This window comes from Bufo bufo, chromosome 1 (genome assembly GCF_905171765.1).
Source record: "Bufo bufo chromosome 1, aBufBuf1.1, whole genome shotgun sequence".
In the NCBI taxonomy this organism is placed as follows: domain Eukaryota; kingdom Metazoa; phylum Chordata; class Amphibia; order Anura; family Bufonidae; genus Bufo; species Bufo bufo.
This window is the reverse complement of record NC_053389.1, coordinates 759,490,717-759,518,695: the sequence shown is the minus strand read 5'-3', so window position 1 is coordinate 759,518,695 and position 27,979 is coordinate 759,490,717. Positions and strand designations below refer to the sequence as shown.

The window sequence follows — 27,979 nt, the reverse complement described above, 5'->3', positions numbered from 1 at the left end:
GCTTTTCCTGCAGAGATAAAATGAATGCTGTTTTATGGGCAGGAAGCATGCCAACCGCTGAGCTATTTATTATAAGATTACCAAGCAATAACCCATAGACTGGCAATGTCTCTGACACGGCGGTGCGATTGTTTTACGAAATACGAACCATAGAATATTATAGTAGTAAGCTATTTTTTAACTGTAATTCCATGCAGAATCTTACTGTCACTGGAGGGGAGCCACAGGGGCCCCTGAGCAGTGGAAGTGGACGTTCTGCCACTTTCCATCACGACGATGCCAAACGCGGGTCTCTTCAGATTGACTGGTACGAGGTCGACCCTGTGTATCAATGTATTGTGTCAGGCGTATGTAGGCGATACAGGCAGCGTCCTCTCCTACCACATGAACGTGAGGATTCAGGATGGTCGTATGGATTGGCTTGTTGTTCTTGGACAGCACTAAATACGGCAAAGACAAGGGAAAAACAGAATAGATTATAAAGGATTCTTATATTTTCCATGCGCCTGGCAGGCAGGACATTACTTTGGAAGACGACATCACGGAGTAGGGTACTCGTCGTTCATGAACTTAGAAAGTGGTGGCAGCATACATTTTGGAGTATGCTGAAAATGTTTTACTGTGAGATTTAGACCTTGTGCATGCCACCGTATTACGGCTTCTTTTTGTCATCTATAGAGCTATATGGGGCCACCAGATGCCTCCTCCAACTTCATGTGGTATCATACAAGGTTTTTTATTCCACCATGGCATGTTCCACCACGGTATTCTTCTCTAGCATTGCTTTTAGAGAAGAATATCTTAAAGGGGTTGTGCAGAATAGGCCCTCAGGATAAGTCACCAATATCAGATTGGTGGGGGTCAGACACCTGGCTCCCCCGGCGATCAGCTGTTTGAAGAGGGGCAGCTCTCCATGCGAGTGCTACTTTCTCTTCATTACACAGACCGTTGTGTAGGAGACGACATGAAGTGGACGAAGCAGTTGATTGGCGGGGCTGCCAGGTGTCGGACCCCCGCTGAATAGATAGTTATGACCTATCCTGAGGATAGATCATTAATATAAACAGGCTGCATAACCCCCTTAAATATAAAGCACCTGAGAAAACACCATATGGGGCAGGGACGGGCTTTACAACTACACAAACCACAAGCAAATGATCGGGGCCCGAGCGATCAGAGTGCCCCCCTCCTGGCCACAAGCGGATAGCTGAAGAAAAAAAAAAAAAGGACTGGGTCAGCAGCACTGGGGGCCATTTCCAGCTGTACAGCAGTAGTCTAAGTGCCCAGGCTGTACTGCTGAGAGTAGGACTTAGCAGTGCGATGGGGTGGAGTTTAGTGGTACAACAGGGTGGAGCTTAGTGTTGCAAGGGGGAGGGACTCCACACATAACTTTGCTTAGGACCCCAGAAATGCCAAATCTATTCCTGTTTAAAGGGGTTGTCTGGGAGGTGAATTCTGAGTTAAAAGGGTTGTCTGGGCTTTTACTATTGATGATCTATCCTCAGGATAGATCATAGTTATCAGATCAGCAGGGGTCCTACACCCGGCACCCCCACCGATCAGCTGTTTGAGGAGACGGCGCATGCAGTGTGCACGTGCGGTCTCCCTTCTATCTTCCTGTTCACCGCTGCTGTATATGGCAAAGACCATAAACCGCAGCAGAGGACAGGAAGAGAGAAAGCAGATGGCACGTGCGCACTGTCTCCTCATACAGCTGATTGGCGGGGGGGCCGGGTGTAGGACCCCTGCCGATCTGATATTGATGATCTATCCTGAGGTTAGGTCATCAATAGTAAAAGCCTGGACAACCCCTTTAATATACGTGGAATCCTGCCTTCAGGACCCTAACTGGTGTCTACAAACACTGTCGACCCCATGAGGGCATCATCAGTTAATTAAGAGGAGTCCCTCATTTGAGTCTCCATCAATTAGCTGGAGCTGAGAGTGACTCCAATGAGGGCCTCTGTCTGGAGGACCCACAGTATGAATGCATTTCATATGGTTCCACATTCCAAATTGATACTGGCAATGGTTTTCCAGTTTCTAAACCCCACTTTTGTTGTGGGTTAATGGAGTGGGGTCAGCTCATATACTAGCCAGTGTATCTCGCTCTATGGTCTGCCTGACCATTGATTTCAGTGGAAACTGTGAACTCCTTCATCGCTGTGTGGGAGCTACAGGAGAATTCAAGTTTCTGATGGACTCTTGTAACAAAAATGGACACACACAAGACAGACAATTTCCCATATAAGACTACTTTCTCCTCAGCGTTTTTCCTTTCTAGTATTGAGATCCGTCAAAGGATCTCAATTCCGAAGGAAAACTCTTCCGTTTTGTCCCCATTCATTGTCAATGGGGGCAAAACTGAACCGAATGGAAAGGAGCGCACCAGAATGCATTCCGTTCCTTTTGGTTGCATTCCCATGCCGGATCCGTTTTCTCAGAACCTGTGCCCATTGACTTACAATGGTTTTAGTGGTGGATCCGTCATGGCTATTTTAGACATAATACAACTGGATCCGTTCATAATGGATGCAGATGATTGTATTATAAGAACAGAAGCGTTTTTGCTGATCCCTGCCGCATCCAGCAAAAAATGCAGATGTGAAAGTAGATTATCGAATGATTTTAATATGTCAGTTCTTACAGTTCTCAAAGTAAAATCGGTGAAAGTCTATTCCTTCCACAAGGTTACCCAGAGCTTCTGGCTCAAACGTGGTCAGTCCTGGATCACAAATCTTCCTAAAAGTAAAAGTTAAGTGAGAAGTCTCATTATGGTGCAAGCTGAAGGCATTATCTTACTGTATTAACCTGATATAGTCTTGAATTAAAGATAACATGCAGAAAAGATGAAGTGTACACAACCCGTACATGGGATCTCTATAGACAATAGCAGGGGCGTAACTACCATACTGGCAGACCATGCGACTTCTATGGGGCCCAGGGCAAGAGGGGCCCAGTCTTAGTTGGGATCATCTCCTCTTCTACTGGAGGTGAAAACTTGGTCAGGACTCCAACCTCTAAAGGAACAACTTAAAGCAAATGAGGCAGTTGGAAAATTGGCCATGGGTCAAACCCTTCTGTCCTGTGTGGGGGGCCTGGTTTGATCCTTGCTATGGGGCCCTTACTTCTCTATGTACACCACTGGACAATAGCTTTCAATCGGCTTTTCCAATGAAAGGAAAAGAGATCACGCCTAGTCACTGTGGATCTGCTTCACCCTCCACTGACTTTAATGACACCAATGCACATATAAACAGCAGTCTCATATTCACTGGCCTGTGGGGTGGACTCATATTCTCGAGTCCAATGCATTCTTTCAGCACTCCCCTTATTTTTTTGTGCCATTTTGGCTACTGATAGCACATGTCTGTGATTTTAATGCCGAAGAAAGCCAGCTGGATGACTAGCAAAGGTTTCAAGAAAAAAAAAAAATACAAGTTCAGTTGCTCTGACTTATTACTACTGATAGACTAGTAGTACATGTCTGCAGTTATGACATACTGCACTTACATATGGCAGCATATTAAGTTGATCAGTCTACTTTAAAGGGGTTGTCTCATGAAAAATATTCTACATTTTCCAATCCAGCATCTAAATCTGAATACTTTTTTAATTGCCTGTAATTAAAAATGTAGTATTGCCACTGAGTTGTTCAATTAAATGTATCTGTATAGCGCCACCTGTAGTTTGTTCCTCTTCTTACTTTTCTGTCCCTCACATTGAGGTGGTCGCACATGCTCAGTTCCATCCCAACTGCCATCAGCTTTACCTTCTGTTAGAAGCTGTGACAGTTAAGCCTCATTCACACATCAGTGTTCCACAGATCATCAGGAAGAGATGCTTTGAAAATTATTTCTCAGCTGTTCAGTGTCAGTGAAACACAGATGACACACGGACCCATCACAGACATCTTCACGGAGACATCACTGACCAGCTTTTCACGGATTTAAGTACGGACACGGACGTGTGAATGAGGCTTTAGAGGGTGAGAGCTGCAGCAGAAAAGACGGCCTCTGAGCTGTGATAGGGAGAGAGCTGCAGCAGAAAAGACGGCCTCTGAGCTGTGATAGGGAGAGAGCTGCAGCAGAAAAGACGGCCTCTGAGCTGTGATAGGGAGAGAGCTGCAGCAGAAAAGACGGCCTCTGAGCTGTGATAGGGAGAGAGCTGCAGCAGAAAAGACGGCCTCTGAGCTGTGATAGGGAGAGAGCTGCAGCAGAAAAGACGGCCTCTGAGCTGTGATAGGGAGAGAGCTGCAGCAGAAAAGACGGCCTCTGAGCTGTGATAGGGAGAGAGCTGCAGCAGAAAAGACGGCCTCTGAGCTGTGATAGGGAGAGAGCTGCAGCAGAAAAGACGGCCTCTGAGCTGTGATAGGGAGAGAGCTGCAGCAGAAAAGACGGCCTCTGAGCTGTGATAGGGAGAGAGCTACAGCAGAAAAGACATACTCCTTTAGGCCTCTTGCACACGACCGTAGTTTGGTTGCGCATCCGAGCCGCATTTTGTGGGGCTCAGGTGCAGACCCATTCACTTCAATGGGGCCGCAAAAAATGCGGACAGCGCTCCGTGTGCTGTCCTCATCTGTTGCTCCGTTCCGTGGCCCCGCAAAAATTATAGATCATGTCCTATTCTTGTCCGTTTTGCAGACAAGAATAGGCATTTCTATAATGGGCCGTCTGTTTTGTTCCGCAAATTGCATATCCGTGTTTTGCGGATCCGCAATTTGCGGACTGCAAAACACGGCAAGTTCGCGTGCAAGAGGCCTTAGAAGGAACACTCCCCTGGAGCGGCCAACCTGATAAAAATCTAGTAGAGCAATTGAAGTAATGAATGGGGAGATGTCTGGATCCATGTGAGGTACAGTGCTGGTTCTAACTTTGTTTAAAAGTTTTTACATTAATCATGGGATAACTCCTTTAAGCATTTAAATATGTATACTAAATATGTCATTAAGTAACCTTCCTTCCCCCTATGCAGTGGGCTGTGGGTATTGCCATGAGTAACTCACGCATATGCCTCAAAGTCTCCATTGTTCACCGCCTCAATCAGCTGCTCTGTGATTTTAATGATCTCCTGTTTTCGAGCTGGAAAAACAAAATAGCCTTTAAATGGAGAGACAGAGAGAGAGAGAGAGAGAGAGAGAGAGAGAGAGAGAGAGAGAAAACAGAAGAAGACACACACATGGTCAACAGAAAGACAAACAATGCCACGATGATGGTGATGGTGGTTAATAGGGAAAGTTAGAATGGATTTTTAAAGAGAGAAATCAAACACAATGCAATAAAAACATAAAATGCTCAGAAGTAAGAATGCAGCTGGGATTACCGGAAGGTCAAAGAAACTGAATAGTCAAGGTGAATATAGCCTATTAGCTGGCCATATGTATGGTCGGGAGATAACTGTCTGTATGGCCATCTTAATTCTTTAAAAAGCAAAACCTGATTTAAAGGGGTTTTACCATCTCACACAATGGGGGCATATCGCTAGGATATGCCCCCATTGTCTGATAGGTGCGGGTCCCACCTCTGGGACCCGCACCTACAATGAGAACGGAGCGGGGAAATGAATGGAGAGCGCACTGCGCATGCGCAGCCGCCCTCCATTCATTTCTATGGGGCACTGGCTCGGCTATTTCTGTCTGCCTCATAGAAATGAATGGGAGCAGGGGCCGCCCGTGCGTAGTGCGCTCTCCATTCACGTCTATGGGAGCAGCACTTGGTGGTGGACAGACCCCGGGAAAACCGGGGTCCTCCAGCCACAGCTCTCCCCGCTCAGTTCTCGTTGTAGGTGCGGGTCCCAGAGGTGGGACCTGCACCTATTAGACAATGAGGGCATATCTTAGCGATATACCCCCATTGTATGTGATGGGAATACCCCTTTAATGGACCATATTTACGCAATAGTACAGATATTATATCACTCCAGGCAAAATTATGTGTGTTGTGGTTAGTGATAGTTTAATCCCTTTGTCATGCACTCCCCCCTTCAGGCCATGAAATATGCTAAATATCTCACTATCAAATTAGCTCAAATTACTAATTAGTTTAATTTTAAAGTATATTTAAATGTTGGTAGTCAATTTTAAAGGGTTGTGTTCTGAAAAAAAAAACTTTTTCAGATTGAAGACAATAAACTGATCACCCTGAGCCAGGCGCCAGAAAACCCTCTCAAAAATTATGGCTGGGTCTAAGGTGCAGCCAGCCATATTGTAATGGCTTCAAGGGAAATGTAGGGCTTTATGCCAGTCATTCAATTGAATGTTTTTTTATTATCAGAGCTGCTCTTTGTTAATACCCTCCACACTGGATAACTGATGAGGGTCCCAAGTGGAGATCCTCGTATGTGAGGTCCATATGCCCTAATAGGTGCCATATTGGATGACAAACCATAGCTAGTAATTGTAAGGAAAGTTTTTCAAGACAGTAAACAAAATCGAGAATTTAATTAAATGTGAAAAATAAAAGATAAGAGAAAACCTATAAAAAAGAAATCATGGAGCATGGAGATAGACAGGAGATACAAAGGAGAAGAAAATAATGAGCAGAAAATAGGCAACTGGTATAAATAAGTACAAGTGTCTACAGGAATAGAACATCCCTCAGAAGGAGAGGAGATATGAAGAGTGACATAATGAGAAGATACATGATTAATAGGAGCATAGAACATGTTGTAAGTGGGTCAGACAGGGATTGTAAGAAATGGAAAAGGATATAGGCCAGTTAAAAGTCATCATAAGAAGAGAAAAAAATAAGATAGTGACAAGACGACCATTCTGGTTAGAGTGTGCAGAAGAAGAGTGAAGGTCTTGGTGATTTGGACAGACATAGATTTTTCCATTGTATTAAAAAGGTGTTATGTTTTGTGTGTAATACTAAGAAGCAAGTGTGTTGCTAGGTTAAAACATTCGAGGCTTGTTTTGTCCAGGGCCCCGAAAGTTGTGGCCGCTGACCATACCACTGTATCGGCGTCCTCAGGCTCCCTGCCCTGCCATTCACTCTCATAGGCCACTAGGCCTGAAGTCTATGAGGCAGTAGAATGGTGCAGGTGGTCGGGAAGCACTACAGGAGGCATTATATCTACTGGGCCATTATAATCACTGCGGGCACTATAGGGGGCATTACTGATGGCTGTACAAGGGGTCCTTATTACTAATGGGGGCACTATTACTACTGAGGGGACTCTGGGAGAGAATTATCATTGGTGAGACTTTTGGGAACTATCTGTATGGCACTTGTTTCGTAATTATAGTATTTGGGGGCATTGGAGATCACAGTGAGCACAGTACTGAGGGTAGCAGCAGGATAACACTGCTAGGGAGGAGGAAGATAATAGAAAAGTGAGGAATCTAAGATGTCTGTGACAAACTCTGTAGAGACGAGGCACGGCTGAAAGAAGTCATCATGTGTTGTCTGGGCTAAATGGAGAAGATGAGGAAAGAGAATGTCTACATCAGAGGAGACATCACTGCATGTAATAGTTATGCGGTGCTGTATTCTTCTGTTTGTGTGTTAGGGCTGTATGTAATGTCCATCCAGATATGCTTTCAGCACAAGGACTGGGGTGTTGGATCAATAATTTGACACATATGCATTGGGGCTTGTGCCCAAACCCTAAGAAGAACAATTCAAGACATAATAATTTTTAAAATATGGAACATGAATACTAGATCAACAGGGAAAACGGAAATTTACAACGAGAAGGGTGTTAAAGACAAAAGTTGAGGATGTTACAGATTGAAAACCCAATGAATTCAATGAGTTAACCTGGAAGTCAATAAACATTGAAATTTATGATGAAACATTTTGCCTAGAAGATGACAGACATGCATCTGAAGGGAATGGTTATTAAGCAGAGGTGAAGATGTGGTAAGTAGGAAGTCAATGGATAAGCAAAAGGTCCATAGTTAGAAGGCGGTGGGAGCCCATGTGAGATGCGTTTGTATGCGCGAGTTCTACTTACGCTGTACAAACGGAGAGTTTAGGTGGGGCTGGGAGAGCCGATGCTGCGTGTTGGAATACTGCACCCCCTCTGCTTCTGAGCCTCGTCTGACTGTGTTAAATATATCTGTAAATCTAGCAGCTGGGAAGGGGACAAAGAGACAGGTACCAGGGAAAGGGATAGAACCCAAGACAAGAGACAGAAGTAGAGACAGAGGTAGAAAGACGAGAGACAGAAACAGAGGTTTACAGGCAGAGAACCAGTGACAGATCAGCAGAGACAGAGGTAGAAAACAAGGACAGAAACAGTAGCAGTAAAACAGTAACACAGTTGGTAAAGCAGACAGAGAAGATGATACAAGAGAGATAGCAAAGCAGAGATGAAGCAGAGACAGAAGTACAGTAGACATATGAGGACAAAGAGGTGGTGGAAAAAGTAGTGTAGTGTGAAGTATACAAAGTATTATCAAAACAGATATAAAGGGAATGTAGAAAAGAGAATAAAGCAGAAGCGGTGATGAGATAGATGAGTTAGGGAATAGAGTTTAAAGATGATACAGAAGAGGAGGCAGGGGAACAGAGTCATAGAAAGACAGAAGCAGAGGTCATTTGGTATGGGACAGAAACAGAAGGGATAGCAGTAGTAAAACAGTAAAATACAAAGTAGATGTAGTCAGATAGGTGAGCAGAGACAGAACAGTAGAGATAAAGGTAGAAAGACAAGACAAAGACCGAAATGGAGCGATAAAAGACACCATAAGCAAAAAAGCCATAGACAGTGGAAAGGTTGTATACATAAGATATGCAAAAAATGAAGAGAAATTGGCAGACCGGTGATATACAGAAAAGAGGAAAAGGGACAAGAAATAGAGATAAGTAGCGAGCCCAAGATAGAGAAATGCAGAAGGCCAGAATACACGGGAGAATAGAGATTAAAGAGCGATAGAAATATAGACAGGAGATAGAGAGAGAGGGAGAGCAAAAATCAAAGGATTTGGAGGGGTCGGAGCAGTAGGGAAACAACCAAATTAAAGGGAAAAAAGAAAACATATCAACACAGAAAGAGCAGAGACACAGCAGCAATGTGAGTGACAAAAAACACAAACATCTCATCACAAACAGGCAAGGACGATGCCAGTCTTCACCCCCCCCCCCCCCCCAGAAAGTTAGTATTGGCAGTGCCAAGCCCCCACACACATCACAGTGACAGGAACACGAGGGGGGCTTTAATTAATCTACACTTAATTCCCTGCCCATTGACAACTATTAACACTATTCAGATATTCCAATTACAGAGTATTGTCCAAGCACACCATAGCGTTACATATATGTCTCTACTCATTTAGAAATTACATTACATATTCAAAAACACTGCAAATAATGTCCCAAAAGATCCAAGGCAGCATCGAAACGTAGAATTTATTTGAAAGATTACAGCGTTGTATGCTGTCGAATAAATAGTTTTTCATGCACATTTTTAAAAGGGTTGTCTGGGATTTTTTATACTGATGGACTGTTCTTAGGACAGGCCACCAATATCTGATTGGCGAAGGTCCAAGACCCCACAACTCCGACAATCAGCTGTTTGGCATTAGCTCGGGCTCCAGGACCATACAGAGGTGGTAACTACAATGCTGCTCCCATTGAAGTGAATGAGAGCAATGCTGCAGTAACCAACTTCATCCACTACACATTGAATGGCGCCGTGTAGTTCCTGCACCCGAGCTACTGCAGAACGCCAATCAGATATTTTAGAACGGGCCATCATTATAAAGATCCAGGACAACCCCTTGAAGGTTCTCCTATATCCCCATCCTATTACTTACGCTGTGCAAGAGGTGAATGGGGAAAGGATGGGGAGAGGGGCTGCTGAGCGACCGCTGCTTGGGGTCCCTCAGCCTCCAGGGCTCCCGAGCCCCGCCTCACTGAGCTTAAAATGTCTGAAAACTTCAGCACTAGAGAGAACCGGGAGAGAAGAAGTGTTGAAGCCAAAGAATGCATACATTCAAAAGGGACATGGAGAAGGAGTAAGTGCAGCGACTGATGAGGAAAAAGGCATCAATAATAACAAAGACTCAGAAGAATGTCACCAGATAGGAGAGCGATAATGGTGGGAAAGAGCTCAAGAGAACTGGGTGTGGAAAAATGGCTGCACGAAGTGTGGATGAAATAATAAGCTATAATGTCTAAAAGGGAATATTATCTTTTGTCCTGTCAAATAAATAAAGTTATCCTAATTTAAATTTTTCAAATGCCCTATTAGGGAATATTACGTTTGTTAAGGGTTGTTCCCCTTTCAAGACCTTAATTTATTACAGTGGAGATTAGTTCCACCTCTTGCTCTGGAGGACTCTCCATGTCCATGCATTACACAGACTGATAGATTTTAATAGGAACTGTGGCACCCGCGTCACTTCTGAAGCCCACATGGCCACCGGTGCATCTCCCCGTCAGGTGGATCAAAACATTGGGGGGGCAGCCAATAGCAGGCCGCGATGGGAACGAGCCTACGTAGCATCACCCACGATGCTAGGGAGGCTTGTTCCCGTCGCGGCCTGCTATTGGCTGCCTCGTCACCGCATGTTCCCATCTGATGGCGAGATGCGGCGGCCGTGCGGGCATCAGAAGTGACGCGGGGTAAGTATGCCCAGTAGGAGGGGCCTAGGTATTATTGGGATTGGATAACCCCTTTAATCTTCCACGTAAGTACCGCTAATCACTGGGGTTCCTGCAGCTGGACACCATATGATCAACTTAACGTTACAGGGGTTCCTTCTAACATAAAGGGATTGTTCACAGGGGGGCATCCCCTTTAAAAATTCCAAGATTGAAAGAAGTTTTTTGATTATTATAGATGTTAGACATAACTATTGTTTCTGAGCACTAAAAATTACAGATTTTTTTATGCGGTGGGAGAACTACAGAATATTTTGTTGGTCTCACTACTAGTTCTACTACAACTTTTTTAGATTTTCCAATTACTGTACATTTTAATCTGGAATCATCTAGGATTTTTAGGGTTTTTACCATTGAAAGCAGTGTGGCTTTAAAGCATCGAGAGCAGCTTTCAATTTGTATTAAGGCCATGTTCACATGGCAGATTTTTCATGTTGATTTTGGTGAATTTTCCACACCAAAAGCCACTTGGAATCCACCCCAATCTGCCTGCTATTGTTTTTAATAAGAAAATGTTGTTCATAAGGAGGGTTTTATTCTGTGTTGATTGATAACCCGCATCATGGAAAAAATTATGTATCATTCATTCTAAGTGCAGATTCTGAGTGGAAATCCCCATAGTGGAAGGCCTAAAAACCACATCCTCCACACACAAATGCATTAAAAAACATCAATAAAGTGTGAAATTTTTATGCTGATTGGGGCATATACCTAAATTTTCAGTGTGCTAATACAACTGTGTGAACATACTCTAAGGCCTCAGGCACACGGCCGTTTTGGTGCGCATCCGAGCCGCAGTTTTTGCGGCTCGGGTGCGGACCCATTCACTTCAATAGGGCCTCAAAAGATGCGGACAGCATTCAGTCTGCTGTCCGCATCCGTTGCTCCGTTCCGTAGCCCCGCAAAAAAAAAATATAACATGTCCTATTCTTGTCCGTTTTGCAGACAAGAATAGGCATTTCTACAATGGGCCGCCCGTCCCGTTCTGCAAATTGCGTTATGCACACGGACGGCTTCCGTTTTTTGCGGACCGCAAAAAATGCAACGGTCGTGTGCATGAGGCCTAAAGGGCAGAGGATGTCCTGTGTATTAATGGCATTATATCTGTTTTATTTATCAATTAATTTTCTATGGGAATCTTATAACACCCCTCCCCCTCCAAGAAAAACTCCAAAAACTCCTTCACCTGTCTACAGCTGGCTGCATAGTCTATAGTTGACTATTTTATTTGTGATTGTATTGGTATTGGTAGAAAAAACATAAATGGACAGATAAACATTTAAAAAAAGCTGGAAATTATACCATGAGTGAATGAATTAGTGAACAAACAAACATATAAACTACATACAGGAACAGCATAAAGAACAACAGAATACTGTAGGACTAAATTGGCGCGAATAAAAATAAGTTACATGGTAATTGTACTGTGTACGTGTCCATATGTTTGGCAAGTCTGAGTCCATGTTGGATTTAGGAGCCATTTTTGTTGTTATATGGTGTGACACATGACATGGTTGTAAGAAAGGAGGGTGAGGTGTTCATAGGGTTTGGATAGACTTATTGATCAACCAGATGGTCAGTCCACTAGAAACGTTGTAGGTGCTGAGGAGGAACAGAGATGAGATTTTTGTTGTCGAGTAGAACTACTGTACCTTTCATTTCTTCGTCCTCTGGGTTGGTATGTGTACTGTCTGAGGATTCCTGTGTGAGGGACAAAACAAAATGGTGGAGAGTTTGGGAAGATGTGAGGGTGGAAACCAATGTGGTTAGAGATAGAGAAAATCACTATGGTTAGAGACATCATCTGTAGGAAAATCATATCATAAGTTCATGTAGTTACATGCAAATTATCATTTGGCTTTTGTAGTCTGATGTCAACTTATCCACCAGAAAACAACACAAAAATACCCTCTTAAATCGCCATGACAAACACTATAGTACTGAGCATAAAATCCACAAATGCATTGCTTTAATATTCAAGACCTGGCTGAGAATTGTGATATAATGAAAACTCCATATTTATCCAGAGATAGATTCTCTATCATAGAATGTTCTTGACTACCAGGAGAAGCTGGTGGAACTTCAACCAACACCAAGTTATGGACAAAAATTAGCTACAGTTCAATGGCAATAAAAGTTAACTGCATAGTAGAGTGTCATGTCTTTAGACTCTTTAGCTAACATTGATAAGCCAGTTATATACTGTGGACATTTAAGGAGTTTGCCAGGGATAGAACTCAAATAAGGTTCAGGGGTTAAAAATAAAAAATATATTTCTCATGTCACCGATCCTCTGTTGTTGCCGTTCCAGTGCTGCTATCACCTTCCTGCTTTCCACACTGGCTCAACACACTGAAACTAGCTTTGAATGCCAGCTAATGGCTGAGCACATAATCCAAGCCATTTCTTAAGATGGGATCAACAAGTGGAGATCAGCGGGGACTGAAGAGCATTGGAATGGCAGTGGATCAATAAGCTGAGTAATGCATTATTTTTTTTTAAACAGGTTTTCCATAATTTTCAGATTGATGGCCCTATCATCAAGATAGGTCATTCATATGATAACGGCGGGGTCAGACTCCCGGCACCTTAAGTGATCATCCACAGTGCTTCATGAGCGCTAAGGCCTCTTCCTAGGCCATGTGACATCACATTCATGGCCTAGGTGCAGCTCAGAATAATTCAGGTGAATAGGGCTAAGCTGCGATACTAACCACAGCCACTATCAAATGGATGGCGCTGTGCTTGGTAAGCTTTGAAGAGGCCTCTGAATGCCTAGTGAGCGCCACAGCTATCTCAAACAGTTGGTCAGCGGGGGTGCCAGGAGTCAGGCCACGCTGATCTCATTGATGGCCTACATGAAAATCCGAGAAAACACCTTTAAAAAAATATTATTTTCCCAGAAAACCCCTATAATATACCCAACGTGTAAAGTGTGTGGAGGTTAGCTACTGTATGAAATGGAGCCAAAATATTTTGAGTGATTGTCTTTTAGATACTGTATATTGGTCAGTAACTTTATCAAATATTCAAGGGGTCCTTAAGAATAAATGGGCCTCATTATTCCCCTTACCAGTATCTTGCTTTCCCCAATGTATTTGTGTAAAGCCAAAAAAAAATAAAAATCATAAAGTTTAAATGAAGCATTGAATCTGACTGGAGAAGAGTAGATGTATTTTTCGCCCTATAAGATATGTGGGGGGGCAGTATGGAAGCGCTCACTAGTACATAAGTGCTGGGGAGTGGTGAATGCAGTGCTCCCTGTGTGGGCACTCTACTCATCGCTTCCTGGTCTTCGTCTGCCAGTGCCGCATGCTGTGCTGTGACTTGCACATGACTTGAGGATGTCAGCGTACTCTGTGACCTCACTCTACAGCAAAGCGTGGCAGGAAGAGCTGGATCTCATGAGTGGTGGCATCTGGAACAGAGAGTTGAGTTGATAATTTTTTTTGTCTGATTTGAGGTATGATTGAGGGTCTTAATAACATTGGGGGTGTGATCTGACTGGGGATCTTATTAACATTGGGCGTCTGATCTGAGGTCTGCTGAAAAAAAATATCTTATTTTCTGGGCGAAAATTCGGTATATGATATAAGACAAAATCAGAACAAAGTAGTCAAAACATATTAAAGGGATAGGATATGCCATCACTTTATGATTGGTGGGAGTATGACCTCTAGGACCTCAACCAATCCTGAGATTGAAGAGACAGCAGCGCTGCTCACTGTTGGTCCCTGCACAGTTGCTGGCCCAGTAGTATCACTGCGCTGGGAAAATTAGACGGGGAAGTAGTACAAAACCAGCGCTGTGGCCCCGTGATCCAAGATCTCAGGAGTTCCTGTGGTCAGACTCCCACAATGGTCAAGGCATAAGCTGGGAAGACCCTTTTAATTAGATCCTGACAACTATGGCAGGATTTGCTGACAATCCAGTGCATAAGGGGGGAGTCAGGCTGTCTGGAAGATGTCAGTGAAAATGAGGATAGGGGATGTTGGATGTTCTGCTGGAGTAACAAATAGTATGAGAGGTAAGCGCTGGGATAAGAAAATCTTGACGCAATAATAATTAGAGATTTCTCAAATCCATATAGTTCTTATAAACTATGTATGAAAATCTTACTATTATTCCAATACAATCTTCTAGCCAAAGACATTAAAAACACTAAAGTCTCAGTAACGCTATTCCAATTGTAGGCTTTACACAGACATGACTGTACCGTAGATCTTTCAAGTTGCCTAACGTGACCTGACAACACAGCCATTATCTAACAGATGGACCAATACTGTAGCTTGTATGGGATACAAGACCCATCTTTCACGATACTGAACCAAGATGAATCATATTATGCCTCCAGCATAGCCCTGGTGGGTTATGTATGGCAAGTTCTCACAACCACTGAAACAGCCATCAACGATTTATGGATAGGTTTAAGGTCATCTAATTTGGACCAACATGTGGCATATGCATTGTTGTCACATGCTTTTCCATTTTACCATACCTGTGCGGCACCTTGCATTAGGTCATATGAGACTTCTAAAAAAATAGCCATGCAAGCACGCTCGGCTTTTTTTAAAAGTCCTATACCTATATGAATGGAGGGGTTGTCACACTTGTGTGGCTTGCTCTCCTTACACTTCAGGGCCCAGTTATTGAGACTTATGTTTCAGATATCCATAGAATATAATAGATAATTGAAGTGTTTCTCAATGTTCCTAAGGCTGGGTTCACATATGTGCTTTGAACTCCAGCAGTTTATTCCAGAAGAGAAACAGACTGCCGAAGTTCACTGTATTCGGCATAGATACTGTCACGAACCAGCGGGTGTGAACCCACTGTGCCACATGTCCTACCTGCTCTAATGGCATTTTCTAAGTGAACCCCTCGATCTTCACAGTACCCCTGATGGTGGGGATAGACTTTCCCGAGGGGAACACCAGATCGCTACCTCTTGAGGAGGATAGGCACACAAGGCAGCTGGTCCAGGCAGACCAGGAGGTACCTGAGAAAGGTACCAGAGGTGCAGGACCGAAGGATGAGGCAGAGGCGTAGTCAGACAGGCAAAACGGGTCGGCAACAGGAGAGTCAAGGCTAGCAGGGAGGGCTCTAACAGGTAGCAGAGTCCAGGCATACAGGTACAAGTCAGGACCCTTAGCAGGACACAAGGACCTTGGCACTGAGGTATCTGGGAAGGGGGCTGAGCCACTTATATATGCACAGGAGGGCTAGGATTGGTCAGCGAGGTCACATGACGTAACCCATAAAGCCCAGCAAGTGACGCGCGCCGGCCCTTAAGGAAGTGCTGCAAGAAATAAGCAGCAAGCATGCTGTGGCCAGGGCTGAGAGGAAACTGTGGAGTGGATCCCAGAACAACAGTACCTACACAGACAAAGTCCAGGACTGCAGCGGTGAATGAGAAGCACTGGCCGCAGATCACAGCTGAACACGGCTCCCGGGACCGCGGCGGTAAGCAGGGGAACAGCGGCGCACAGCAGCCGCTGTTACAGATACCACAATGCACCACCGGATCCCCATATACTGTAATGCTGTGTGTAGTATTTTTGGTCCGGCTGAAATCCAGCATATACACCAGACTGCCAAAGTTTACAGCGCATATGTTAACCCAGCCCAAGGTAAGTACCCCACAATCAGATAAATTGCACCAAAGTATGTCCTTGGCTATGATCTGAGATGGGCTGCACCTATTTTGATAAATCAGGGCACACTCATATTTGTAAATGTTCTCTGATCGTTCCTGGACAGAAGAGAAATATGTGGTGATGGAAGGCATATTTTCCAGTATTTGTGTACGTTATCAGTGACTCTTTACTGCAAGGAACTCATAGGAAGCATGGGCATTGCTATACTGGGTACAGAGTTGCACCTGCATAGTAGATGGACATTTCCAGATTTTGCAATAAGATCCAGAAGTTTCAAGTTCCACCTTTGAAAGGAAAACTAGCTAGGGACAGTCTTGTGCCTCTTTCTGCTAACAGTTCACCAGCACAGAAGGCTACAATCAATGATTTATCACAGACCTATAGAAAACCTATCAACCGCACCCAGGACAGAATATAAAGTTTTACCTTATGGCCTTTATTCTAAGGTTCCAGAAATGCACAATGCCTCCACATAGCATCTAAGTGGGGAATGGGACCGTAAGCAGGGCTGTTCTCTCACAGGAGGTCTACCTACTGGTGCCTCTGGAGTAAAGAGGTGCATGAAACATGACATATGAAGAGAGAGGTAAAGATATGGCAAATACCTTTATCCCGTCCACCAGGTTATGAATTACTGTGGTTTGAGGCTCCTATAGAGGAAGAAAGAATGAGAAATGGGAAGGAGGAGAGAACTAGAACAGGAAGGAGGGATAGGCGGCAGGGAAAATTTAGGATAGCAGCAGGGGGGGCAGTTAAGGCTGGATTTACATGTAGACATGTTTTTCTACAGTCTGATCACAGTGTTAATCTCCATGAACAGGTATCTGAATGGGCACAACGTGTGGATCCTGACATTATTTGTCTTGCCTGTGATCACAGTTATGCTTACGAGTGTCCCATGTAAAATGTGATTCACCAGTTCAGATGAATACCCCCAACAGGTTTGTGTATAGAAATATTGGGGATATCCTTTTACACGCTATATGTAAACTAAGCTAGATTTATGATTAGTAATTATGACAGAGTTTCCCTATTTTGTCACCATCATCACATGATCTGCCAACACTACATGTGGTCACCTGGCTGTCCCAAGATGGTTGATGTGGGAGATAACAATGATTGAGCATGTTGTGCCAGGAGATAAGTCACTGATATACAGTAAGTGTCTGTACTCTCGCTGTGCATGCACTGTATATAGGGAGGTCGGGGGACATGGCTGCTTGTGGTGCTTGGCCGACAGTTACCTTATGCCATGGCCACCAATTATCCATGTATTCCAATGTGGGATTACTTATGTGGATGTCTGTCTAACTGGAACTAAATTCGCTTCATGTAAACTCAGCCCAAACCAGAAGGACACAAGGAGTGGAAACGAGATGTCAGGGCAGGAGGACTGAAAAAATGGAGGAGTGGAAAGACAGGCATAGACTACCGGACAAATTACAGACCTCTAACTACCCCACAGAGAGATAACACTCTAATCTAAACCACAGACAGATGACAGACGTCCCACTCCAGAGACAGACCACAAACGTTTCTAAACCACAGACAGATTAAAACAGAAGTCCAGGACCCCACAGAGACACCTCCCAGAGACAGACCACAGACGTTTCTAAACCACAGACAGATTAAAACAGAAGTCCAGGACCCCACAGAGACACCTCCCAGAGACAGACCACAGACGTCTCTGAACCACAGACACAAAACAAACTTTCCTAAGAAAAGGACAGCGAGAAGGCTTCTCTCCACATACAAGAGGACCAGACTTATCAATGTGCCCTCTGTCCACCGTCCCCTCCATATTCCCCACAATGTCACAAATACACAAAATTGCTCTTCCACCCATTCCCTGTACTCATACCAGGGCAGCGGGAGGAATGGGGCCCTTCGGACTGGTCACTCCAGCGGTGTTCTTGGTACTGTTTGTCTGGGGCTTGAGAGAAAGAGATACAGAGAGAGAATTATATTCTACAAAAAAAAGTCCTAATAAACTAATATTCTATCCTATCTCTGTAGTATATGTGACTGCCTATACATTTACATCTACCATGTGATTTAGGAATGCTTGCTGTATAGGGTTCTCAGGGAAAGATTAAAAATGGCCACCAGCAACCTGTCTTAAAATGTAAGCAGGGTTTGTTGCCTCCACTTGCAGAGCTGCCTAGGGGAATGAGAGGCTCTGGCACTTGCATACACTACATATTGGTGAGTGTTCCTGTCAGGCTGCTCAGCCATGATGGCATATCGTAGGCAAGATCGCATCGTTACCATCTAATGTAGAGCATTGAACTGAGGCTCCCTCACCTCGATATACAGCTGTGTAAGTGGTGACAACCAGTTCTCCTCACATGCTGGGACAGTTGGCTGATGGCCATTTAAAATTATTCCCAAAGAAACCCCTTGTCTGTTAATTGTCTTTCAGAAATAAGGTATCAACAATACTATAAGAACAAATTGCACGTCCAATATCTAAAAATACAGGTAAAACTCGAAAAATTGTAATATCGTGCAAACGTTCATTTATTTCAGTAATGCAACTTAAAAGGGGAAACTAACATTTGAGATAGACTCATTACATGCAAAGCGAGATATTTCAAGCCTTTATTTGTTATAATTTGGATGATTACGGCTTACAGCTTATAAAACCCCAAAGTCACAATTTTGAGGTACCCTTTGCTCAGGGGGTATGGATTAATTAGCTGACTAGAGTGTGACACTTTGAGCCTAGAATATTGAACCTTTTCACAAAATTCTAATTTTAAGTTGCATTAAGGCAATTCCTTTTAATTTGCATTACTGAAATAAATGGACTTTTGCACAATATTCAAATTTTTCAAGTTTCACCTGTATAACAAACTTTATTCAAGCCACCACAAAAAATGTAAATATTGTATACAATAGAAACCATATGAGGGACCAGAATTCATCCCTACATAAAAGTGTACATCCTTTTCAAAATGAGAACAAAAATAGGTGCCAGGCATTCCTAAAAATAAACATGTATGTATCAATAGAGCAATGAGACGTGACATTCAATACCAAAGCTAAAAAGACCTATACCCATCATGTAGCACAGAATGTCCAAGGTGGGGGTATACACATGTTCTACCCCACATGTATCGCCAGCAAATGCCAGCTTTCTCAGGCGTCTTATGTTAAAAAACAGTGGCGACACTATTATATATCTATCTATCTATATACACACCTGTTAATCACTCAAATAAACCATATGCATATACGTTTGGAGACATTGAAGGGAATCCGCCACCAGTTTTCTGCTGCCCTCACTTTTAAACCCTAACAGTTCCAGCGCATGCCAATGAGTCCCCATATTCATGAGCTCACGGCTCTCCCCGCCCACCTGCCTCTGATTGACAGGTTTTTTCTATATGAATCTACAGCAGGTGGGCGGGGAGAGCCCGGAGCTCATGAATATGGAGACTCATCGGCATGCGCTAGAGCTGTTCAATACAAGATTTTGGCAAACAGCTGGGTCAATTAAAGAAAGTGACCCAGCATTTTGCTATGGAGATCTGTCACTAGTTTATGTTGGCCTTAGTTAGGAGACCATAAAACTGGTGACAGATTTCGTAAGGTTAAAGGGGTTATCCAACCCCTATTATGACCCCCCAATGCCCAGACCTTTCGTATACAATATACTTACCTGCTCCCTAACCCCGCGTTGTTCCAGATCCCTGCACGGCCGCAGCTGCAAATCCCGGGAGACGCTAGGGAGGCTCCCCCCATCGCCAGATGTTTTGATTCGAGCGACGGGGAGATGCAGCAGCAGGCGTGCAGGGATCCAGAGCGACACGTATAATGTATATGAGGGGCTCTGGCATTGGGGGTCATTATAGGGGTTTGATAACCCCTTTAACCTTAAAGTACAGGAAACTCAAAGTAACATCCGGTATAGATGATGTGAGGTGTTGGCGGAATGCATTCAAAATTGCATTAAATATAGATAAAGAAATCACACAAAAAAAAGAAAAACTTAAATTTTTTTTACAAAGAATGAAAAATAAAAAGTATATGTGGTCCGAGGTCAAGAATGAAAAAAACACCCTGTGAAAACATGAAAAAGAGGGGGAAGAGGAGTTTTAGCCATGCATAAAACTGCTTGCTATCAAAGAATATACAGTCTAAAAAAAGAGATTTATCACAGAAATTAGTATTGATAAAACACTTCTACTCCTCTTCTCCCTCTTTTTGCCTGCTTGCACAACGTGTTTTTTGGCGTTCCTCACCTTGGACCGTGCATAATAATTATTTTTTTCATTATTAGTAAAAAAAAAAAAAAGTTTATTTATTTATTTCTTGATATTTAAAGAGCTTATGTCACTGGATTTATAGCAGTAAAACATGCTGACCAGAGACATGTCAGCTGGCCAGCATCTGTGTTGGTCACATGTTCATATGAAGTTTTAATATATGCAAATGATCCTCTAGGAGAAACGGGGGCGTTGCTGTTACTCCTAGAGTCTCTGCTCTCTCTGCATCTGCTGCGCCCTCTGCACTTTGATCGACATAGGAAGGTAGTGAAAATGTTTTTTACTATCTGGTCCTGATCATCAAAGTGCAGAGGGTGCAGCAAATGCAGAAAGTGCTGCGTCTCTAGGTGTAACAGCAACGCCCCCGTTACTCCTAGAGGCTCATTTGCATATATTAAAACTTCATTTTTCTCCAAAGTGAGGATGGGACCAACACAGATAGCTTCTGTTGACCAATGAACATGTCCCAGGTCAGCTTGTTATAAATCTGATATTTTTCTATACTTGTGTGCTAATGGGTTCATTATAGCGCCAGGGCATAATTGTTAATTTGCTTAATATTTATAATAATTATTGAAAGTGTCAGTTGCCAACCGCCCATAGACTATAAATGTCCTGGGCCGTCGTGATTTATCTCTGAACATACATGACAGCAGGGCTCCTCATAGAGAAGGCAGTAAAACATGGAAAAAAAAAAATATCATAATCGTATCAATCCACAGAATAAAGCTATATCATATATACCATATGGGGAACCCTATAAAAAAAAAAAACACTGACAGAATTGCAATTTTTGCTCACCTCCAAATATCCAAAATCCAAATATACCCCAAAATGGTACCAACAAAAACTTTGGCTTGTCCCGCAAAAAATGCTGCTTCTTCTATTCTGATCTCTGCCGAGTCCACAAACAGAAGTTTACGCCCACATATGGGATGTTGCTATATTCAGGAAAAAGTGCATTTTGGGGTGCATTTTCTCCTGTTCCCATTGTGAACATGTAAAATCTGGAGCTTTCATTGTAAAAAAATAGTTACATTTTTCATTCTCACAGTCAAGTGTTTCTATGAAACATCTGTGGGGTGAAATCACTCACTACAACCTTTGATAAATTCTTTGAGGGTTGTAGTTTTCAAAATCACTTTTTAGCAGTTCCCACTTTAGATATACCTCAGGGTCTCTTCAAATGCAACATGGCACCTGCAAACCATTCTAGCAAAATTTGCCCTCCAAAAACCATACGGTGCTCCTTCCCTTCTGAGACCTGCTGTGTGCCCTTACAGCAGTTTACATTCACATATGGGGTGTTTCTATAAAATGCAGAATGGCTGTAATCACTATTGAGGTTTGTTTTTGCTGTTAACCCTTGATGTTTTACAAGAAAGAAATATTAAAATGGAAAATCTGTACAAAAAAATATGATTGCATGGTCTATATTAAAAATATTGAGCCGTTCTGTCACAAGGGGTTAACTGTTTGTCTAGCTGTGTGACTGGTACTTTCACTTTGTGCCAATCATCTAATAAACCTTATCTCTTAATTACTAAAAGGTCACAAACACTTATCTAAAGCCTGTATTAGACTGCCCGTTCACAGGAACGCTTGTTAGCAATGATCTGACAGTTTAAGGGCTCTTTCACACTTGCGTTCTTTTCTTCCGGCATAGAGTTCCGTCGTCGGGGCTCTATGCCGGAAGAATCCTAAACAGTTTCATCCTAATGCATTCTGAATGGAGAGAAATCCGTTCAGGATGCATCAGGATGTCTTCAGTTCCGGACCGGAACGTTTTTTGGCCGGAGAAAATACCGCAGCATGCTGCGCTTTTTGCTCCGGCCAAAAATCCTGAACACTTGCCGCAAGGCCGGATCCGGAATTAATGCCCATTGAAAGGCATTAATCCGGATCCGGCCTTAAGCTAAACGTCGTTTCGGCGCATTGCCGGATCTAACGTTTAGCTTTTTCTGAATGGTTACCATGGCTGCCAAGACGCTAAAGTCCTGGCAGCCATGGTAAAGTGTAGTGGGGAGTGGGGGAGCACTATACTTACCGTCCGTGCGGCTCCCCGGGCGCTCCAGAGTGACGTCAGGGCGCCCCACGCGCATGGATGACGTGATCACATGGATCACGTCATCCATGCGCATGGGGCGCTCTGACGTCACTCTGAAGCGCCCCGGGAGCCGCACGGACTGTAAGTATACTGCTCCCCAGCTCCCCACTACTACTATGGCAACCAGGACTTTAATAGCGTCCTGGCTGCCATGGTTAAAACTGAACGCATTTTGAAGACGGATCCGTCTTCAAATGCTTTCAGTTCACTTGCGTTTTTCCAGATCCGGCGTGTAATTCCGGCAAATGGAGTACACGCCGGATCCGGACAACGCAAGTGTGAAAGAGCCCTAAGTTAGGGTACTTTCACACTTGCGTTTTTCTTTTCCGGCACTGAGTTCCGTCAAAAGGGCTCAATGCCGAAAAAGAACTGATCAGTTTCATCCCCATGCATTCTGAATGGAGAGTAATCCGTTCAGGATGCATCAGGATGTCTTCAGTTCAGTCATTTTGACTGATCAGGCAAAAGATAAAACCACAGCATGCTACGGTTTTATCTCTGGCCAAAAAAACTGAAGACTTGAATGAATTCCGTCATTTTTTTCCATAGGAATGTATTAGTGCCGGATCCGGCCTTCAAAATACCAGAATACCGGATCCGTCCTTCTGCGCAGACTGAAAAAAAGGTGAAAAAAATAAATGCCGGATCCGTTTTGCCGGATGACACCGGAAAAACGAATCTGGCATTTCAATGCATTTTTTTTTGACTGATCAGACATTTTTAAGACTGATCAGGATCCTGATCAGTCTTACAAATGTCATCAGTTGGCATACGTTTTGCCAGCGACGGAACTGCTTGCCAGATCACTCTGCCGCAAGTGTGAAAGTGGCCTAATACTGCCCCCAATTACCCGATGAACAAGCAAACACTAGTTCATTGGGCAATCCAGATTTTTAAGCTTGGTTTGCAGCGGCAGATCGTGCTGTGTAATCACGATCTACTGCCGACAAACAACTGAACAGCATGGGAACGAGCGATGGCACAGCGACTACTCGTCCCTATGCTGTGGAGGAGATTGCTGTATGTAATAGCAGTGGTCTCCTCCACTAATAAGTAGGCGATTGCTGGAAAGGAACGCTTACCTTCAGACAATCGGCTGCCTGATCTGGCTGTCTAAGGCTACTTTCACACTACCGTTCAGAGCGGGTCCGTCTGATGTCTGCCCAGACGGATCCGCTCATATAATGCAGACTTGGGATCCGTTCAGAACGGATCCGTCTGCATTATATTGTAGAAAAAATTCTAAGTGTGAAAGTAGCTTCAGACGGATCCGTCCAGACTTTACATTGAAAGTCAATGGGGGACGGATCCGTTTGAAGATTGAGCCATATTGTGTCATCTTAAAACGGATCCATCCCCATTGACTTGCATTGTAAGTCTGGACGGATCCGCTTGCCTCCGCACGGCCAGGCGGACACCCGAACGCGTCAGGTGTCCGCTTGCTGAGCGGAGGCTGAACGCTGCCAGACTGATGCATTCTGAGCGGATCCACGTCCACTCAGAATGCATTAGGGCAGTACGGATGCGTTCGGGGCCGCTTGTGAGCCCCTTCAAACGGAGCTCACAAGCGGAGCCCCGAACGCTAGTGTTAAAGTAGCCTAATACAGCCTTTAGCCACGCTCTTATCAGTAAGATAAAAAATGAGCTATAATGAGTGTTTATAAGGTCAGAGATAAGGAGCCGTCAGCTGAGCTTCCTGACGGAACAGAGTGAAAATTCAGAGCTTGTTACTGGAGAATCTGAACAGAGACAGAGGGATCTAAATTTTTAATCAAGAGCAACTAAAAAAAACAAAAAAAAACAAAGGTGCACATAGCCTTTAATGCCTCTAAATGTACTGGTGTATTGTTTATTCGAGTAATTAACAGAAACAGGCACCCATCTTTGGTCTCATTTTGAACAGGATGTACACTTTTTTTTTTATGTAGGGGCAGATTCTGGTCCCTCATTAGGTTTCTATTGTATACTGTATTTTAATTCTTTGTGGTGACTTGAATAAAGTTTGTTATATTTTTTTGAAGATGTGTGATTTGTTCTTATAGTCCTTTTGGGGGAGATATACTATTGTACTATACCAGGAATGCACAACCTGTGGCCCTCCAGCTGTTGCAAAACTACAACTCCCAACATGCCCGGACAGCAGGGCATAGTGAGAGTTGTAGATTTACAACAGCTGGAGGACCACGGGTTGGGCATCCCTGTACTATACTATACTATTAATCTAGTACTCCAGTTTATTTAGTGTGCCACCTTTCTTGATATTGTACATACTTTGGTAATAAGAAACCATCTTCAGCAATGTTTCTCAACACGTAGAACAATTTGTAAAGGAGGGATGTCCATGCACATTGGTGAATATGATGGAGACTTTCTCCATTATATGGATTACACCAGAATTTAAGGACCCTGGTTAAGGGCTTATGCACACGGCTATTGATCAGCCGTCCCGTGCATTAGGGACTGCATGCACGGGCAACATCCATGCGGATTCCGCAGATGTATTCAGACCCATTAAACTTGAATGGGTCCGTGGTCCGTCCTCACCGCAAAAAGTAGTGCATGCACTGCACTTTTTTGTGGTGCGGAGGCACGGACAGGGTTCCATGCCTCCGTTCCACACTGACCTTCTGGATTGCGGACCCATTCAAGTGAATAGGTCCGCATGGGTGATGCGGCGTGCACACGGCCGGTGCCCGTGTATTAAGTACCCGCTGTTTGCATGAGCCCTAATACTTAAAATTCCTTGTGGTTTGGTGTAAATCATAAATGGAGGTGGCTTGAGTTAAGAAAGTATATATTTAATTTAATTTGATTTTATTAAAATTGGTCCAAATTCATTATATGGACCAGAACTATCTTTTTCTGATACAGAGCTCCAAATCCCCTTCACGTAAAAGCAATAAAGTTACATGATAATGTTTTGTCTGCCTACAGTCACCACTAGATGGCGCTCACAGCAATTATTCAGTTATCACTGCTTAAAGTAGCACTCCGGCTATTTTTTCAGAAAATGTAATGCTAACTCACCAGCAATAGTCTATCAGCGTAATTTGTTTAATTTTAGCTCAGTTGCATTCATACATTTTGAACCTTTTTATTATGGGCACCTTGGTCATGCTATCCCCTGCCTCCCCTGTGTCGCTGATTTCCTGAAAACTACAGGGTTATATCATACCCCTCCACTCACTGCCACCCTCCTTATTCCACTATATGTTCCTCCATTTATAGAGTGCTATTGAAGATATAATTTTGCCCTATCTAAGAGACCAGGATGCAGTGCTAGAGAAGTTTTATGATAAGCTGTTATAAAACTTCACTGATGTAAACTGGCTGTCTACACTATCTGTGAGTGCCGTTTGTAGAATCTCCAGTGTATCCTATGAGATGCAGCTTCACACTGCTATTTCCTCCCTGACAGGGAGAAACCTATAACAAGCAGGAGGCAAAGGAGAGCAGTGTGAAGCTGTGTCACATACTGTATGACTACACTGATACTCTGTACTGTGAGTTAGGAGACAACAGTGCTATGTTATACATATTTCAGTAGACCAAGTGCAATGTGAGCAAACTCCACCCCTCTGTATTTGCAAAGCCAGAGGCATCATGGGAAATCTATGCCACATCAGAGGAACCAACCAACCTATAAATGGCACATCAACGTAAACACAAGAACCTCTGCATTATTCTGTAATAATAGGAGGCTATGGTGCACTAACTTTAGTTGTAGAGCTTCTTTAACAATAAACCACCATACAGCATGCTCCTACATGGCTTCTGTCCATTTTTTGGAGAACTATTACATACAGTGTCTCACAAAAGTGAATACACCCCTCACATTTTTGTAAATATTTAATTATATTTTCATGGGGCAACACTGAAGATATGATACTTTGATAGAATGTAAAGTAGTCAGTGTCTAAACCGCTGGTAAAAAAAAAAAAGTGAGTGCACCCCTAAGTGAGAATGGCCAAATTGTGCCCAAAGTGTCAATATTTTGTGTGGCCACAATTATTTTCCAGCACTTAACTCTCTTGGGCATGGAGTTCACTAGAGCTTCACAGGTTGCCACTGGAATCCTCTTCCACTGCTTCATAACGACATCACGAGCTGGTGGATGTTAGAGACCTTGTGCTCCTCCACCTTCCGTTTTAGGATGCCCCACTGGTGCTCAATAGGGTTTAGGTCTGGAGACATGCTTGGCCAGTCCAGCACCTTTACCCTCAGTTTCTTTAGGAAGGCAGTGGTCATCTTGGAGGTGTGTTTGAGGTCGTTATGTGGGAATACTGTCCTGCGGCCCAGTTTCCCAAGGGAGGGAATCATGCTCTGCTTCAGTATGTCACATTACATGTTGGCATTCATGGTTCCCTCAATGAACTGTAGCTCCCCACAGCCGGCAGCACTCATGCAAGACACTCACCTGATTGCCACCACACACACTTGACACCATCTGAACCAAATAAGTTTATCGTGGTCTCATCAGACCACAGGACATGGTTCCAGTAATCCATGTCCTTCGTCTGCTTGTGTTCAGCAAACTGTTTGCGGGCTTTCTTGTGCGTCATGTTTAGACAAGGCTTCCTTCTGGAACAACAGCCATGCAGACCAATTTGATGCAGTGTGTGGCGTATGGTCTGAGCACTGACAGGCTGACCTCCCACCCCTTTAACCTCTGAAGTAATGCTGGCAGCACTTATGCATCTATTTGGAAGAGACAACCTCTGGATATGACGCTGAGCATGTGCACTCAACTTCTTTGGTCGACCATGGCGAGGTCTGTTCTGAGTGGAACCTGGTTTGTTAAACCGCTGTATGGTTTTGGCCACTGTGCTTCAGCTTAGCTTCAGGGTGTTGGCGATCTTCTTATAGCCTCGGCCATCTTTATGTAGAGCAACAATTCTTTTTTTCAGATATTCAGAGAGTTCTTTGCCATGAGGTGCCATGTTGAACATCCAGTGACCACCAAATTTAACTTGCTCCCCATTCACACCTGATACCTTGTAACACTAATGAGTCACATGACACCGGGGAGGGAAAATGGCTAATTGGGCACAATTTGACCATTTTCACTTAGGGGTGTACTCACTTTTGTTGCCAGTGGTTTAGACATTAATGGCTGTGTGTTGAGTTATTTTGAGGGCACGCCAAATGTACACTGTTATACAAGCTGTACACTGACTACTTTACATTGTATCAAAGTGTCAGATCTTCATTGTTGTCCCATGAAAAGATATAATAATATATTTACAAAAATGCGAGGGGTGTACTCTCTTTTGTGAGATACTGTAACTACCTTATAAATTAATTTCTAAATAACTTAATTTTGTTGGGATTCTA

The 27,979-nt window shown here is 43.6% G+C and overlaps 1 protein-coding gene across 10 annotated transcripts in view; it reads right to left on the bottom strand.

Moving 5' to 3' along the window:
* CAMK2B (calcium/calmodulin dependent protein kinase II beta) overlaps window positions 1-27,979 on the bottom strand; it is a 152,191-nt gene that overhangs the window by 8,271 nt on the left and 115,941 nt on the right. For 3 of the 10 annotated variants that reach the window (XM_040414591.1, XM_040414590.1, XM_040414592.1), the window contains exons 14-21: window positions 18,129-18,200; window positions 16,873-16,917; window positions 12,263-12,311; window positions 9,761-9,889; window positions 7,957-8,076; window positions 5,006-5,081; window positions 2,648-2,742; window positions 206-440 (exon numbers count right to left, since the gene is read on the bottom strand). In XM_040414591.1, coding sequence (XP_040270525.1) covers window positions 208-440; window positions 2,648-2,742; window positions 5,006-5,081; window positions 7,957-8,076; window positions 9,761-9,889; window positions 12,263-12,311; window positions 16,873-16,917; window positions 18,129-18,200 — 819 coding nt within the window. In that variant the 3' untranslated portion in view covers window positions 206-207. The remainder of the gene's footprint in view (window positions 1-205; window positions 441-2,647; window positions 2,743-5,005; window positions 5,082-7,956; window positions 8,077-9,760; window positions 9,890-12,262; window positions 12,312-16,872; window positions 16,918-18,128; window positions 18,201-27,979) is intronic. The other 7 variants (XM_040414599.1, XM_040414595.1, XM_040414596.1 and 4 more) reach the window with 4 other exon arrangements.